This window comes from Myxine glutinosa, chromosome 14 (genome assembly GCF_964187855.1).
Source record: "Myxine glutinosa chromosome 14, kmMyxGlut1.1, whole genome shotgun sequence".
In the NCBI taxonomy this organism is placed as follows: domain Eukaryota; kingdom Metazoa; phylum Chordata; class Myxini; order Myxiniformes; family Myxinidae; genus Myxine; species Myxine glutinosa.
Window position 1 is genome coordinate 84,841,615 of NC_136274.1, and position 18,193 is coordinate 84,859,807.

General features: G+C 42.2%; 1 protein-coding gene across 1 annotated transcript in view; it reads left to right on the forward strand.

The window, feature by feature from the left end:
* The window catches only part of LOC137439289 (cell adhesion molecule DSCAM), a 214,620-nt gene extending 198,512 nt beyond the window's left edge, over nt 1-16,108 (forward strand). The window contains exons 32-35 of the mRNA XM_078768014.1: nt 7,109-7,303; nt 7,524-7,766; nt 13,577-14,020; nt 14,276-16,108. Of these exons, the coding sequence (XP_078624140.1) occupies nt 7,109-7,303; nt 7,524-7,766; nt 13,577-14,020; nt 14,276-14,526 (1,133 nt within the window). The 3' untranslated portion in view covers nt 14,527-16,108. The remainder of the gene's footprint in view (nt 1-7,108; nt 7,304-7,523; nt 7,767-13,576; nt 14,021-14,275) is intronic.
* Nucleotides 16,109-18,193: the final 2,085 nt, after the last annotated feature.

Consider the following 18,193-nt stretch of genomic DNA (forward strand, 5'->3'; position numbering starts at 1 on the left):
GTGTCAAAACCAAGGCAGAACTTGTAGAGTATTTAGCTGCAAAGACTCTGGATCACAGCAACAGCTCTGCCAACAAATTGAAGAAGTTCATGGTAACCTTCGGCACTGAGACAAAAGGCAATGTAAGTGTGCCTGATGAATTGGTAAAACACGGTCATGAAGAAGCGGATACGTTACTCTTGCTCCATGCCCTAACAGTTAACGGCGATGTAGAACTTGTAATAGACTCTCCAGATACCGATGTCTTCTTGCTGATGATCCACATGTATCCACAGCTACCTGCTGAGACATATTTCCTTACCGGAAAAGGAAAACTGAATAGGAAAATTGCAGTCAAACCTATCTTTGAAAAGTTAGGAATTAACCGCGCCTCAGCTATTCTCGGGTTTCATTCTTTCACAGGATCAGATATGTGTGGCAGGTTCGCCGGCAGGACAAAGGACTGGTGTATGAAGGTGTTCATGTCCTGCGATGATATGATACTGGATTCACTTGCTTCACTTGGCAAATCTGCTGCTACACCCTCTCCAAACGCAATTGACCAACTGGAAAGGTTCGTTTGCTTGTTGTACAGATCCAAAACACACACCAAAGTAAATGCACTACGATGGTTCTTGTACTCAAATCGACAGGCCGAGGGAGAGAGTCTGCCTCCAACCTCTGGATCATTGACACCACACATTCTGCGAGCACATTATATTGCAATGATATGGATGCAGGCATGCGAAAGTCAACCGTCCCTTCCTTCTCCCACTGACTACGGATGGAAGTCAGAGGAAAATAGATTTCTTCCGGTGATGTGTTTGAACCCTCCAGCACCAGAGGCCGTGACTAAGCTGGTAAAATGTGGCTGCAAATCAGGATGCAAAGGAAACTCCTGTAGTTGCCGCAGCAATAAACTCCCATGTACAGAGGTCTGTAGCTGTTTGAACTACGGCTGTAGCAACAATGAACAATCAGCTCAGAACATTGTGGGAGATGAACACGAGGACTTGTAAGGTAAAACGGATGATTGTGAGACAGGAATATTTAAATATGGTCAAACAGGAAATTACATTACGCTATCATTGTTATAGCAATGTGGACCTTTGTGTAAAACAGTGGTAGCCATATTGGATTTTCTCACTATTTCTCACTATGGCTGGCATCCACCGATTTCAACGAATCAGTAACATGTTTCCCCAACGGCCTAGCATTACTTATGTGGGCATTACCACCAAAATGGACCTATTTCATCATTCACAATTTGTGTTATCAAGAACATTAAGTTTTTGTACTGTGGTTATTTAAGAAGTGGCGGCCATCTTGGATTTTTCCACCATTTTGAATTTGACTGCCATATTGAAATTAATTGTTTTTGAACTCCTTGGTATTGAAATTATGGGTCTTATCATTAATTTGGACCTCATACTGTGTTCAGAATACTAGTTTTAATGGAATTTATATATTTTGGCGGCCATCTTGGATTTGATCACCCTTAATCCGTTTTAAAAAATTAACAACCTATTTTTTCGAACATGTGACACCCCAAAGACAAGGAATCAAGTGGAATTTTGCTTTTAACAAAAAAAAAAACACGAAATGACATAACAGCCTATGTCATAACAGCCTATGACCCCCATGTCACATCCTCCGCTGTTTCACCTCCGCTATTTTCACCTCCGCTGTCCTTTCAGTTTCACCTCCGCTGTTTTGTCCTTTCAGTTTCACCTCCGCTGTTTTGTCCTTTCACCTCCGCTGTTCTGTCCTGTTCTGTCCTGTCCGCTGTTCACACTACCTGTCCATTACAAACCCCATGGGATTGGTTATCCCCATTGAATCAATGATTGTTTATCCACCAAGAACCCAAATCTTTGTCCTTTCACCTCCGCTGTTTTGTCCTTTCATCTCCGCTGTTTTGTCCTTTCACCTCCGCTGTTTCGTCCTTCCATCTCCGCTGTTTTGTCCTTTCACCTCCGCTGTTTTGTCCTTTCACCTCCGCTGTTTTGTCCTTTCACCTCCGCTGTTTTGTCCTTTCACCTCCGCTGTTTTGTCCTTTCATCTCCGCTGTTTTGTCCTTTCACCTCCGCTGTTTTGTCCTTTCACCTCCGCTGTTTTGTCCTTTCATCTCCGCTGTTTTGTCCTTTCACCTCCGCTGTTTCGTCCTTTCACCTCCGCTGTTTTGTCCTTTCACCTCCGCTGTTTTGTCCTTTCACCTCCGCTGTTTCGTCCTTTCACCTCCGCTGTTTCGTCCTTTCACCTCCGCTGTTTTGTCCTTTCACCTCCGCTGTTTAGTCCTTTCACCTCCGCTGTTTCGTCCTTTCATCTCCGCTGTTTCGTCCTTTCACTTCCGCTGTTTCGTCCTTTCACTTCCGCTGTTTTGTCCTTTCACCTCCGCTGTTTTGTCCTTTCACCTCCGCTGTTTCGTCCTTTCACTTCCGCTGTTTCGTCCTTTCACTTCCGCTGTTTCGTCCTTTCACCTCCGCTGTTTCGTCCTTTCACCTCCGCTGTTTCGTCCTTTCACCTCCGCTGTTTCGTCCTTTCACTTCCGCTGTTTCGTCCTTTCACCTCCGCTGTTTTGTCCTTTCACCTCCGCTGTTTTGTCCTTTCATCTCCGCTGTTTTGTCCTTTCACCTCCGCTGTTTTGTCCTTTCACCTCCGCTGTTTCGTCCTTTCACTTCCGCTGTTTCGTCCTTTCACTTCCGCTGTTTTGTCCTTTCACCTCCGCTGTTTTGTCCTTTCACCTCCGCTGTTTCGTCCTTTCACTTCCGCTGTTTCGTCCTTTCACTTCCGCTGTTTCGTCCTTTCACCTCCGCTGTTTTGTCCTTTCACTTCCGCTGTTTTGTCCTTTCACCTCCGCTGTTTTGTCCTTTCACCTCCGCTGTTTCGTCCTTTCACTTCCGCTGTTTCGTCCTTTCTCTTCCGCTGTTTCGGCCTTTCACCTCCGCTGTTTTGTCCTTTCACCTCCGCTGTTTTGTCCTTTCATCTCCGCTGTTTCGTCCTTTCACTTCCGCTGTTTCGTCCTTTCACCTCCGCTGTTTTGTCCTTTCATCTCCGCTGTTTTGTCCTTTCACCTCCGCTGTTTCGTCCTTTCACTTCCGCTGTTTTGTCCTTTTACCTCCGCTGTTTCGTCCTTTCACTTCCGCTGTTTCGTCCTTTCACTTCCGCTGTTTTGTCCTTTCACCTCCGCTGTTTTGTCCTTTCACCTCCGCTGTTTCGTCCTTTCACTTCCGCTGTTTCGTCCTTTCACTTCCGCTGTTTCGGCCTTTCACCTCCGCTGTTTTGTCCTTTCACCTCCGCTGTTTTGTCCTTTCACCTCCGCTGTTTCGTCCTTTCACTTCCGCTGTTTCGTCCTTTCACCTCCGCTGTTTTGTCCTTTCATCTCCGCTGTTTTGTCCTTTCACCTCCGCTGTTTCGTCCTTTCACTTCCGCTGTTTTGTCCTTTCACCTCCGCTGTTTCGTCCTTTCACTTCCGCTGTTTCGTCCTTTCACTTCCGCTGTTTCGTCCTTTCACCTCCGCTGTTTTGTCCTTTCACCTCCGCTGTTTCGTCCTTTCACTTCCGCTGTTTCGTCCTTTCACTTCCGCTGTTTCGTCCTTTCACCTCCGCTGTTTTGTCCTTTCACTTCCGCTGTTTCGTTCTTTCACCTCCGCTGTTTTGTCCTTTCATCTCCGCTGTTTCGTCCTTTCACCTCCGCTGTTTTGTCCTTTCATCTCCGCTGTTTTGTCCTTTCACCTCCGCTGTTTTGTCCTTTCATCTCCGCTGTTTCGTCCTTTCACCTCCGCTGTTTTGTCCTTTCACTTCCGCTGTTTTGTCCTTTCACCTCCGCTGTTTTGTCCTTTCACCTCCGCTGTTTTGTCCTTTCATCTCCGCTGTTTTGTCCTTTCACCTCCGCTGTTTTGTCCTTTCACCTCCGCTGTTTTGTCCTTTCACCTCCGCTGTTTTGTCCTTTCCTTTCACTTCTGGAATCATTTCCCTCCTGAGTCAAACTGTTCTCTGTTCCAATGCTCTATTTTCTCCTCCAAGCCGACTGTTCTGTACCACAGCTTCCGCCATTTATCCCATCATGTAAGTTTGCCTTCACTTCACCGTTTTATCAACTAGAAACAACATTCTGATTTCAAAAACAGAAAATTCTTAAATCGAGTTATTTTCAAACTTTGTCTGATCTTACACACTTCGGAAACCAATGGAATGTTTATTTGATTTGATTTTCTTTTAATTCTATACAAGATCAAGTCTCATGGATGAGTGAAAACCATAATGCAGGAAATGCACCTCAGGAAGATTTAAAAATATACCTTTTTTCCATAGTTGGACTTTTCTCTTCCATCATGAGACTTTTCTCTTCCATCATTCGTCTTTTCTCTTCCATCATGAGACTTTTCTCTTCCATCATGAGACTTTTCTCTTCCATCATGAGACTTTGCTCTTCCATCATGAGACTTTTCTCTTCCATCATTCGTCTTTTCTCTTCCATCATGAGACTTTTCTCTTCCATCATGAGACTTTTCTCTTCCATCATGAGACTTTGCTCTTCCATCATGAGACTTTTCTCTTCCATCATGAGACTTTTCTCTTCCATCATTCGTCTTTTCTCTTCCATCATGAGACTTTTCTCTTCCATCATGAGACTTTTCTCTTCCATCATGAGACTTTGCTCTTCCATCATGAGACTTTTCTCTTCCATCATGAGACTTTTCTGTTCCATCATGAGACTTTTCTGTTCCATCATGAGACTTTTCTCTTCCATCATCAGACTTTTCTCTTCCATCATCAGACTTTTCTCTTCCATCATGAGACTTCTCTCTTCCATCATGAGACTTTTCTCTTCCATCATTAGACTTTTCTGTTCCATCATGAGACTTTTCTCTTCCATCATGAGACTTTTCTCTTCCATCATTAGACTTTTCTGTTCCATCATGAGACTTTTCTCTTCCATCATTAGACTTTTCTGTTCCATCATGAGACTTTTCTCTTCCATCATTAGACTTTTCTCTTCCATCATTAGACTTTTCTGTTCCATCATGAGACTTTTCCCTTCCATCATGAGACTTTTCTCTTCCATCATGAGACTTTTCTCTTCCATCATTAGACTTTTCTGTTCCATCATGAGACTTTTCTCTTCCATCATTCGTCTTTTCTGTTCCATCATGAGACTTTTCTCTTCCATCATTAGACTTTTCTCTTCCATCATTAGACTTTTCTCTTCCATCATTAGACTTTTCCTTTCCATCATTGGACTTTTCTCTTCCATCATTAGACTTTTCTCTTCCATCATTAGACTTTTCTCTTCCATCATGAGACTTTTCCCCTACCATCATTAGACTTTTCTCTTCCATCATGAGACTTTTCTCTTCCATCATTAGACTTTTCTGTTCCATCATGAGACTTTTCTCTTCCATCATTCGACTTTTCTCTTCCATCTTTAGACTTTTCTCTTCCATCATTAGACTTTTCTGTTCCATCATGAGACTTTTCTCTTCCATCATTAGACTTTTCCTTTCCATCATGAGACTTTTCTCTTCCATCATTAGACTTTTCTCTTCCATCATTAGACTTTTCTCTTCCATCATGAGACTTTTGTCTTCCATCATGAGACTTTTCTGTTCCATCATGAGACTTTTCTCTTCCATCATTAGACTTTTCTCTTCCATCATGAGACTTTTCTCTTCCATCATGAGACTTTTCTCTTCCATCATGAGACTTTTCTGTTCCATCATTAGACTTTTCTCTTCCATCATTAGACTTTTCTCTTCCATCATTAGACTTTTCTCTTCCATCATGACACTTTTCTCTTCCATCATTAGACTTTTCTCTTCCATCATGAGACTTTTCTCTTCCATCATGAGACTTTTCTCTTCCATCATGAGACTTTTCTGTCCCATCATGAGACTTTTTTCTTCCATCATTAGACTTTTCTCTTCCATCATGAGACTTTTCTCTTCCATCATGAGACTTTTCTCTTCCATCATGAGACTTTTCTGTTCCATCATGAGACTTTTCTCTTCCATCATTAGACTTTTCTCTTCCATCATGAGACTTTTGTCTTCCATCATGAGACCTTTCTCTTCCATCATGAAACTTTTCTGTTCCATCATGAGACTTTTCTGTTCCATCATGAGACTTTTCAATTCCATCATGAGACTTTTCTCTTCCATCATTCGACTTTTCTGTTCCATCATTGGACTTTTCTGTTCCATCATTAGACTTTTCTGTTCCATCATTAGACTTTTCCCTTCCATCATTAGACTTTTCCCTTCCATCATTAGACTTTTCTCTTCCATCATTAGACTTTTCTCTTCCATCATTAGACTTTTCTCTTCCATCATGAGACTTTTCTCTTCCATCATGAGACTTTTCTCTTCCATCATGAGACTTTTCTCTTCCATCATGAGACTTTTCTCTTCCACCATGAGACTTTTCTCTTCCATCATGAGACTTTTCTCTTCCATCATGAGACTTTTCTGTTCCATCATGAGACTTTTCTGTTCCATCATGAGACTTTTCTGTTGCATCATGAGACTTTTCTGTTCCATCATTAGACTTTTCTCTTCCATCATTAGACTTTTCTCTTCCATCATTAGACTTTTCTCTTCCATCATTAGACTTTTCTCTTCCATCATGAGACTTTTCTCTTCCATCATTAGACTTTTCTCTTCCATCATTAGACTTTTCTCTTCCATCATTAGACTTTTCTCTTCCATCATGAGACTTTTCTCTTCCATCATGAGACTTTTCTTTTCCATCATGAGACTTTTCTGTTCCATCATACACTTTTCCCTTCCATCATGAGACTTTTCTCTTCCATCATGAGACTTTTCTCTTCCATCATTAGACCTTTCTCTTCCATCATTAGACCTTTCTCTTCCATCATTAGACTTTTCTCTTCCATCGTTAGACTTTTCTCTTCCATTAGATTTTTCTCTTATGACATTAAACTTTTGTCTTCTGAGAGCAGACTTTGCTTTTTCGAAATAAACTTTTCTCTTCCATGATTAAGCCTTGCTTTTCTATGATTGGACTTTCTTCACTCTTCTGAGAGCCTCTGCTTTCTTCCCCCAAAAATTTTTTCATTTCACTTCTTCCTTTTCCTCTTTTTGTCCTTGTAATCTCCTACATTCCAACAGATGGTGATGACAAATCGACCATCTTGCTCACTGACTCTGATTACAGCCAAGTTGGCAAACCTCGAGGTGTCAGCGGAACACACACGCTCCCCTCGGCGCAACAACCCCCTCATCCACATCCTCCCGCTCATGCGGAAATCTCAGGATTAGTACCCTCGGCACCAACTCTCACAGGAAATTCACGTCCAGGAACAAGTATGGAATGAACGTTACCTTTTTAGGAGTAGTTTGATTCATTTTTTTTAATTCGTTTTTTTTTTTTACAGTTTCTTAGGCTAATGGAAGAGCTGTAATTTCCAAAAAAAGAAAAGTCTTGTAAGTTTTAATCAAAATGTTTTATCTCCTCTTGATCCACCATTTCACTCACGACCACTCATTACATTTTTCTTGCTTTCTCCCTCCTGAAATTGATGAGACCCCGTCCCTCGAAAGCATATACGTCAGCCACCACCTCCACCCCGTGCCCGCTACGCCAGCCAATGGACACTCGGAAGAACCGGCACGACTACAGGACCAGGAGGGACCGGAGGGCCAGCGAGCACCGGGATCTTTGGCGGAGCCGGAGTAACGGCACGGCCCCCTGTCCTGGATACCCGTGTGCTCACCCCTCGCACCGGAGAGAGTGACACGTACAGCCTGAGCCCTTCACAAGACACTGGTACATTTCTGTTTTTATTCTCCTTTTTTTTTGTTATTGATTAAATGAGTAATGTGTCACTTGGTTTAACGACAAAACCACAGTATTTTGTTTGTTGCATTGTTGATAAAATAACTCAATGTGTTTGTTTGCTTTTATTTTGTTTTGGAAGTTGTTAGGGTTCGGGTTAGCAATCCCGGATACAGTCTCTGCTCATATCATAAGGGCTTTCATACATGGATGAAGATCATGTAGCCTACCTTACCTGTATAGGCCCACCCTCTACATCTCAGTAATCCCACCTCCTCTAGGATGTGCTAATTGTACAATTGACCACAAGCATGACAATTGGACATAATAGTCCATGAGCCAGACAAAATTTGAGTATCAAATTGGCGGACTAATTCCCACTATGATTTTTAGTTACACACATGTATGACGTCCATGAAAATGAGTGATGGACATTTCAAATGAGTAGCTTAATGCCATTTCCGACGCCATCTTTAAAAATGGCTGCCATTTTCAAAGAATATTCATGTAATTCAAAACTATGGCTGCATGGTAAATTCTGATGGTCAAATCTTAATTTGTACTTATCAAATGTTGTTCACTTTATAATTTGGAGCATGTCAATACTTATTTTAACCATTTTTATACATGTTTGCCAAGTATTTTGCTTTAAAATGCTTGGAAAAATGCCTAAATTTGTTATTTTTTAAACAAGTCACTCGCAGAAGTTGTCTATAAAAGTTGGTTAAACCAAATTGGGACAGATAGATTGAGATTTTCAGTAAAGGTAATGATTACCGACATGAGAATATTAGTCATAACTACCGTAGCCTCCGCGTTTTTGGTGAAAAACCTAGTTTTTTGTTTGTGTGCCCAAATTCTAAAACAAAATTATGGTGTAGGGGAAATAAAAATAGGCATAACGTTTGAACCACACAAGATAGGCCAACATATTACCATTCATAATGTGTGTCTTGAAGCCCTCTACGCATTGCATTAATTAATATGTAAATTGGATCAGTAATTAGGTCACCAGGGGTCACAAGGTCACGAAATTCAGGCACTACTGAAAATGAGTACATCGTCCAGCAAAAATTTACTTTAAAAATCGGTTACACACATTTTCACAGTTTTGTGCTTCTATTCTTCAAAGATGAGACCCTTACACCTGTTGGATGAGAAACTACCCTTCTTTGTGGGCAATCTGTGTGTAGTTTTGCATTGGTTTTATTATGCTTTGATTATGTCGTAGTTTCTATTGAAATTACTGTATGTACTCTTTCTTTGTTCTTGTAGTATTAAAATCGTCTATTCAACGTATTTATGCCTTTGTCTTTATCAATCCTGGTTGATTTCGAGGGCTACATGTTTTGCTAGAAATGTATTGAGGACACAATATTTTATATTTATATTGGTATTATTTTCAGCTGAAGGAAAAAGATATTGATTTTCAGATTTGTTTGGCTACATTCACATTTCAACTGCATATACAAGTATGGTAATTTTCCCCCATCATTTTCTCATTTCAGATTGCATGGATGACGATTAGATCTTCTGCCCAAAAGTGCCATTCCACCTATATATACATGGTTTATAAACAATTTTGAAATGTCTCAATCAGAAGTAATGGTTAAACGGAGAAAGCTGGAGCATGGGACAGGAACATGTATCATTTGCAGCAAGAAATCAGCCCTGCATGAGTTGAGCAAGCCAAATGACAACGACTCATGGCAGACACTTTGCAATGCAGCGACCATACGAAATTTTAAACCCATTCTTCAGCTTGCTGAAGAGAGCCCAGCTGAACTTCCGCATGTTCCAATATACTATCACAGGGCTTGCAGGTCAGACTTTACACACAAAAAGTCATTAGCTAAGTTTCAAGAGCAAGCCAACAGTTCTTTGGCAAATGTGCCCGATACTGCGCCCAGACGATCTTCCAGAGATGAGCCGTCATCTAACGAGAGAGTGTATGAAAAGAAATGCATCTTTTGTCTGCGGGTATCAAAGTATATCAAGGGAACACGGTCGAGAGGCTCTTAATCCAGCTGTTGAGCTGCGGTCAGACAAAACCGTGAGGGAGGCTGCAATCAACCGTAATGACGACAGAGTGTTGGCCGTGACTGCAAGAGATATAGTTGCAGCCGAGGCTCATTACCATAAATCGTGCTACCGAGATTACACGCGTCCAGAGAGAAGAGAGCAACTGCAGACTCCAGAACCGAGTGAAGAAGACTACATTCAATATCAAAAGGTTGAGAAAGCATCACTAAAAACTGTTTGAATACATCCGGAACAATTTATTTTCAAATCCAAGGATTATTCCACTGCTCGATATCACAGCCAAGCGTGTGTCATCAATGGCGTCTGCAGGCATAAGTGAGATCACCAATTCCACCAAGAAAAATATCCGACGCAGTATAGAGATGCAGTTCTGCGATTCACTGACTTTCTTCACAGAGAACCGTCACGTTTACCTAATGCCTGATAACCTAACCAAAACGATGTTAGCTGCTGAGTTGATCCACGTGAAATCAAAGCTGCAAACATTTGAAAAAACCAGTAATGACAACATAATTGTCCAAGCAGCCATGTCACTGCGAGATGAAATTAAAGCCGCTCCCTTCAATGACAATTGGCCTCCTCAGCCAGCAGACCTCACTCCAGATTATGTGAAAGTTCCACCGACTCTACAGAGATTTTTGAGAATCTTACTTGTTGAAAGTGAGAACGGCTCTGCTCGCATAAATAGACTAACATGGTCGATGGCACAGGATGTCATCACTGCAGTAAGTGTTGGCACAGTGAAAACATCAAAACATGTCTTGCTTCCATGGGCTATCAAAACACTAACTGGTAATGTTGAGTTGATCAAAATCTTGAATAGACTCGGACATGGGTGTTCATACACAGCTCTGGAAGAGATTGACACAGCACTCTGTATTGACAAAATAGCAAGTGTTAACAGCGATTATGTTTCTCTTCCTTCAGATGTGCACCACTCTGTCCCGACAGTATTAGCGTTTGACAACATTGACAGGTTAGAAGAATCCCTGAGTGGAGGTGGAACATCACATAGAGTCAATGGAATCATTGTCCAACCAAAATCATTTTCGTGTATGCCCGCACAGAAAACATCTGTTGTTGATAAACAAGAGAAGAAACGATCCATTCAATCATCGGATAAACTGCTACCAGTGTATAGTGTCGGGAAAAGAAAAGGTCCGCCAGCAATACAAACAGCTGATTTGTCTGGAACTCTTGAAGATGCAGCTTCTAAAGCACAGAGGAGAAACCACTTGTGGGTGTTGACGCGTTTGCTTGACCCACTTCATCAGAAAGTCAGCTCATGGACAGGTTTTAACATCATGACAAGGGGTCATGTGGAGGTGATGGAAGATGTTGTAGGCTATCTGCCCTCTATAAATGCACCTGCAACAGAAATGGCAACAGCGCAGGAGATTCTCTCCAATGCTTTAAAGATCATGTCTTCACTCCATCTTGAGAACATTGCAATGGTACTCGATCAAGCTCTGTTTGCTAAGACAACTGAAATAGCTTGGAAGCATCCCACCCAGTATGGAAAAATTGTGCTCATGATGGGAAATTTCCATACCATCTGTAACTTTATGTCCAGCATCGGGAAAATGTTTAAAGACGCAGGACTTCGTGACCTGTCTGTCGAATCTGGCGTAATAGCCGAGGGATCCATCAACAAGGTATTGGAAAGCAAACAGTACAACCGCTCTGTTTGTTTCCACAAGTTGACATACGAAGCATTGATGCGGCTTGCGTGGAATGGATTCCAGAATTGGTTGGAATCACATCACCCTGAAGATACTCACAAGCTGGACAACACCAACCACACACTATACAACATTAATATGAACACCTGTCATGAAACTCTTGCTGCAGCAATGGCCGACGACTCTTGCACATATATCATGGACTTGTTTGTGGCCTATCTGGATGTCCTGCGTCACAGTCATGGTCAGCTGGCACAGTTTTGGATGATGTACATCGATATGGTCGAGATCTTGCTCGGGCTATTGAGAGCCGACAGAGAGGGTGACTGGACTCTCCACCTAGCTTGTATTAAACAGGTGATCCCTTGGTGCTTTTCTCTGAGCAAAGTGAACTATGCCAGATACCTCCCAGTGTACTATGCACAGATGACACAGCTTGAAAAAACCTGCCCAATGCTGTACCAGCATTTCAAGCGAGGCTACTTCTCTGTGCAGCTTGTAAACGAATTTTTATCAGTGTATATATGAAGAGTTTGGCTCCAAAACGAGATAAATCCATTTTCGAGGTTTGAAGAAAAATGGCAGAAAAGGTCAAAATTCAAAGGGAAATGTATAATATACATGTTATTATTGCCAAGAAACCCAGGATTTACGGCACTTTGGGACGAAAAAGCCCAGGGAAAGTTTGATCACTTTGACAATCTTTTGACAACAAAAAATCCAAAATGTTAAATTTGGCATTTATTTCATTTTGAAACCAAGCTCTTCGTATGTCACATTGGTACCGATAGGCTAAACCATTTTCAGATTTCATTCAGCATGCCATGGAGGTTAGGTTTGAAGAGGACTAAACATAGCCATTGAGTAGAACATAGAACTTTTTCTATTTCCCTACAATTTCATAGACATTGCACAAGCTGTTTTGGGTAGAGAGCAAAGCACAACGTACTGGAGGGCATATTTCCAGTTTCGCATGCCCCACACATCAATTAATAATTCATTGTATGTAAACTTGTTAACATGGGTTTAACACATACCAATAGGTGTAAGGGTCTTATCTAGGCATCAGAATTGTGAAAATGTGTGTAACCGATTTTTAAAGTAAATTTTTGCTGGACGATGTACTCATTTTCAGTAGTGCTTGAATTTCGTGACCTTGTGACCCCTGGTGACCTAATTACTGATCCAATTTACATATTAATTAATGCAATGCGTAGAGGGCTTCAAGACACACATTATGAGTGGTAATATGTTGGCCTATCTTGTGTGGTTCAAACGTTATGCCAATTTTTATTTCCCCTAACCCATAATTTTGTTTTAGAATTTGGCCGCATACAAACAAAATAAATGGATTTTTCACCAAAAACGCGGAGGCTACGGTAATTATGACTAATATTCTCATGTCGGTAATCATTACCTTTCCTGAAAATCTCGATCTATCTGCCCCAATTTGGTTTAACCAACTTATTTAGACAACTTCTGGGAGTGACTAGTTTAAAAAAACAAATTTAGGCATTTTCCAAGCATTTTAAAGCAAAATTCTTGGCAAACATGTATAAAAATGGTTAAAATAAGTATTGACATGTTCCAAATTATAAAGTGAATAACATTTGATAAGTATAAATTAAGATTTGACCATCAGAATTTACCATGCAGCAATAGTTTTGAATTACATGAATATTCCTTGAAAATGGCAGCCATTTTTAAAGATGGCGTCGGAAATGGCATTAAGCTACTCATTTGAAATGTCCATCACTCATTTTCATGGACGTCAGACATTGGTGTAACTAAAAATCATAGTGGGAATTAGTCCCCAAACTTGATACTCAACTTCAAAATTTTTGGACCTGGCTCATGGACTATGACACCAGCACGCAATAGTCTATTCTTCTTGAAATATACGGTGCACTCAACATTCTGAAGGAGGAGGGGATGCTCCGATAGCTTGCGTTACCACTTGCTGGCCCCCGCACCTCTCCTTAGGGGTTGTAATGTTTAGTAATTTCTCTATTTTTTAGTAATGAGAGCTCTCTATTTTTATTTTCTTAACTTGCATCCTTTCTCATTTCATGACAGACAAGGGCCGTAACAGCATGGTGTCCACAGAGAGTGCGTCGTCCACATACGAGGAACTGGCACGTGCTTATGAACATGCTCGTCTTGAAGAGCAGCTACGTCATGCCACGTTCGAGATCACAGAGTGCTTTGTCTCTGATACATCCAGTGAGCAACGAGCTTCTCCACCACCTGCAGCTACCACCACCATAGTCACCACCGCACCAGACCCTCCAAGCTCGAGCTTCGCTTCAGACAGCACCCCTAGTGACTCCGGGATCCGGAGATTTACAGCGTCGCCACCGCGCCCAGCTGCGACAACGGGGGCGCCTGGAGGTGGCTTCGGCAATGTGGGGCCCGGAAGCCTCACCGGCGGAAGTAGTTCCAGCGCTTTTATGACGGGGAGCCATGGCGGGGGCGGACAGGCAGACCCTGCTATGGCTATGCCTGTGGCCCACCGAGCTGGTGAGTTTGATGTTTTCTTTATTTGGCTTTCAGACAATTTGAGATCATTTTTAGAGAGTATCAAGAACATCATTCCATTTACTTTGTCCAGCTCATTTTGCATGGCTTACCATGTGGTCCTGATAGCTATGATTTTACATCACAGTTGTCCTTACACTTTTTCATCATTTGAATTGACCATCTTTTGTTCAATGACATTTCCCCATTGTTTGTGTTATTTGATTCGATCCAAATGATATTTTCCTTCCTGTACAGGTGATTACTGCAACCTGCCGCTGTACATCCAACACGATAGCACGGCCCCGTCTCAGCAAAAAACTCTGCCACCCACCGTTCCTTCTTTCCATCAACCACATACGGACATGGTTCCCACTCACCCAGGACCCCCGGTATCACCAACATCACATGCTCACCATGCCTGTGACTCACTTGAAGATCTCACAAAGGCTGTCAGGGCACCCAAGGGTGCTTCAAGCGTTTACTCGAAGTCCTACACACTCGTTTGAATACTTGAAGGTCGGAGGATCTTTGGTGAGAGTGGATGTTGCTGATGAGATAGAATGTGCTGCCTGCTTCGTGTTGTATTCCATAAGAGTGGCATACCGTCACAGGGCGGTGTTCTCAATGGCATCCCACTATGACGGGTCCTGCTTCTCCGCTGACACGCAAAATGTTTACCCTACCAGGTCCACACCTTTCACTTTTTCCCAATCGCAGGCTCGAATTCCAGCCTAATCCCGAGCCATGGCTTAACGCCAAAATACATTCCCCATTACCAAGAAAATTGTACCCAAGCTACCCAGTTATGTTATTTACACTGCTCCACAACCTTTGATATTTCCAGCACCTGGACCTCCATCCATAGCAGAGCCATTCTTCCTTAGATCCTGAAATCTACCACATTCAATCATTCCAGCTCCTGGGGGTCCCTGTCTACCTGTCCAGATAACTGTAGACCTCACTTTCCTCGGTCCGATCAACCCAGCACTTTTTCATCTCAGCTTTCAGCAGCTGTTTCTCATGCTGAGCTGAAGGAAATCAGGAGAATTGAGTCACAAGGCTATGGTGACCATAGTGCGAGGCAGCTAACCTCAACAGCATGTTTTATTCTTCATCCTTTCCTCGTCTATTTTCTGCAATCCTCGAACGTTGCACAGCCCACAAATGTTGGGATGAATATGGTGTTTTCAAAAAAGAGGGGTGCGTTTATATTCCCGCCTTGGAATGGTGCTCCCATTCTGATTGCTGCACATGCTGCCCCCTGCCAGCGTGATCGTGCAGCTGCCACATTGGTGGTGCTATTATGAACACGGTCGATGGTCGAATGCAGTGAAAAATCGACTCCATCAAGGCAGCAATGAGGAGTTTGGACTCGTTACATGCACTTTTGTATCGATCATTGCACGAGCTCAGCTCGAGGAGCTGCCTTCCGGTGAAGCAGACAATGCGGGCATGGACTTCCGTGCATTTGATTCCAATGGTGATTTCCCGATCCTCACCTCCCCGTGCCCTCTTTCTCTTGTCCTTTCTTCCCCTCTCCCTACCCCCGAGTTGTTTTGAACAACTAAATCGCACGTTTATTTATTGAAAAAGATTCTTCATAAATATTCTGGTTATGAAAAGCAAATGAAAAAGTGACAATGGACGACCATCTTGATTCCGTACCAGACAGAGTTGGAGGCAACGTCAGGAAGGAATTTTGGGACAGATACCTCAAGGAAGTACAGTATATTTACACTGAAATGTTGCGGCCAGAGTGGTACCGGCTCTGTCCGTGCAGAGTGGTACCGGCACCGTCCGTGCACCGAGTATGATAAAAGAGTGATACCAAGTATGATAAAAGGGAAAAAGTGAATTCAAGAAAATAACACCAGCAAGTGTTTGAATGATGTGTTTGCGGAGACACAAAGTAAAATAAAGAAATGAACTGATGCTCAAGTGTTAAAATGAAAGGTGTTTTTGTTGCTTTCTACTGCACTTGCAAATTTGTTCTGAGACAAACAATCAAGATTTACAGGAATGCAGGTGATAGTTTACCAATCGAAGGGACAGTGAATAAAAAAACCACAATAAACATCTTGTTCCAAAGCTTTCCTTTGTTATCACAAATCGTGTTGGCATGGTGTGTTTACACTCTAAACCATAGAAAATTACATCCTGGTCCGTGATTAGTTGAGGTTAGCGTAATTAACTATTCAATCAGATATCCTGATCCGTGATTGGTTGAGGTTAGCATAATTAACGATTCAATTAAAACGTTTTGTAGTGCAATGCCTTGTACATTTGTTATGGTTTACGATTTAAAGCTCATGCTTATGTATTGTTACGGTGGTCACTTCGGCCAAACAAACGAGACACCTCAGGCTGGATTAAGGGCCTGTTGCTCCTACGCCGAGCCCACTTCAGGATGCCCCGGTCATGGCGAAGCGCCGGTTGTCTCCCCTCACTGAGCATCTTAAAATGGCCCTGCCAAGCGGCTCGGCTTCGTCCTGTGATGTAGGCCCACTCTGTCTGCCCCAAACGTACCGATAGGCGGTTTGGCCATCACTCAAGGCGAACCTCTCCCCAGTTCAGGAAAATTTAATGCTCTTGAATGTTCAGGAAAATGTCTGGGGCTCACCCTTCTCACCAAAAGCGGCACCATTTTCACCAAAACTTGTGCCTTTGTGGTGTTGCGAGGCCAAATTCCCTGATAAAAGCGCATTTGAGACAGATTACAAAGGAGCAATTTGAGGGAAAAGCAGTTTGAGACACAAGCATTAGGAAAGGTAAGAGGGCAGTTTGCTAAAAATTATGACACATAATCCTATTACAATAAAATTACCTCAGGCTTATGCTAAACATGCATTATGGAAACTAGTGAGGTACCCGTGCTGCGCACGGGTGGGAGGCCATAAGCAAACAGACAATGCAGAAACGGCGAATCCCAAAGCATGAAACCAATAAATTCCACATTCCTGTACCACCTTCAGTCGCACGTCAGACATGGACAGCAAGTTCGTGAAGGACTTCCATGAAAAACGTACCCGTTCGCAAACAAACGGGTACGTGTGTTCCATTCCCAGTCAATGGCGAATCTGCATATGGCGATCCGCGAATTTCACGTTTAGAACGTAAAACCGTCACTGCATTTCATCATTCACTTGAACTCGATATCTCTTTTTTCATTCCAAACAGCATAACTCCAATCACAAATACACATTAATATAATAAACTTTTAACAACATTCGTGACATAAACAAATATTTAAATCCTGATGTGAAGTTCCGTACGGTTGGGTGAATACAATTACGAATTCAAAATCGTACTTGGATTCACTCAATTCCAATCATCCATTGATACTTTAACAAAACGATTAACGTTTAACGATTAAACATTACGATTGAATGACGGTTGTATTGGGATATTATCAAACCTGCGCATTGCCGTAATGTGTCCACTTCCGCATTCGTGGCAGGTTCGTAATTCTCATCAAAATCTAAACAGTATTTTTAGAATTTCAATAAAAGCCACATCACTGTTCATATCGGTAAATATTATTCCATCGTGTTTGGAAAAACTGGAAAATTGGGAAAAAATTGGAAAAACAATATTGCCTATTTCACTCCAAGGGGTCCCAGGAATACCCACCCAAAATATCGTTGCGATCGGTTCAGCCGTTTTTGCGGTACCTTCGAACGGACATTTGGTGAATTATAGTAAGATAACTATTGATGAGCTCTGCAATCTTAATCCTGAGAAGCCATTTCCGCAACATTATTTTATAAACAAATCTTGTGTCTCATATCACAGGTGTGATGGATTACCCACGATCCCTTTGGAAATAGAGGGGATCGTGTTCTGAGATTATCTCGACCCTTTCCATCTTGGAAAATGCCACAATGAAAGAATTCACCCTTTAACGGCAAATATAAGTTTCAGAGTCCAGACCAGTGTCATTGCTGCGAAGGCACATCCACCTGATGCTTTTGGAAGTCCCCTATTGGCTGTGAAATGGATGTGATTTACCGCGCATCAAACGCACCTGCTGTCTTCATAATTTGTATTCATGTTTGGTTTAAAATCATCACACCTTGGAATTAATCAATAGGTGAGGTTGGAATTTCACTTCACCTCTGTGCCGTCTAATCATTGTTCCACGTGACTTCATCACACAGTCGTGGCTACAGGTAG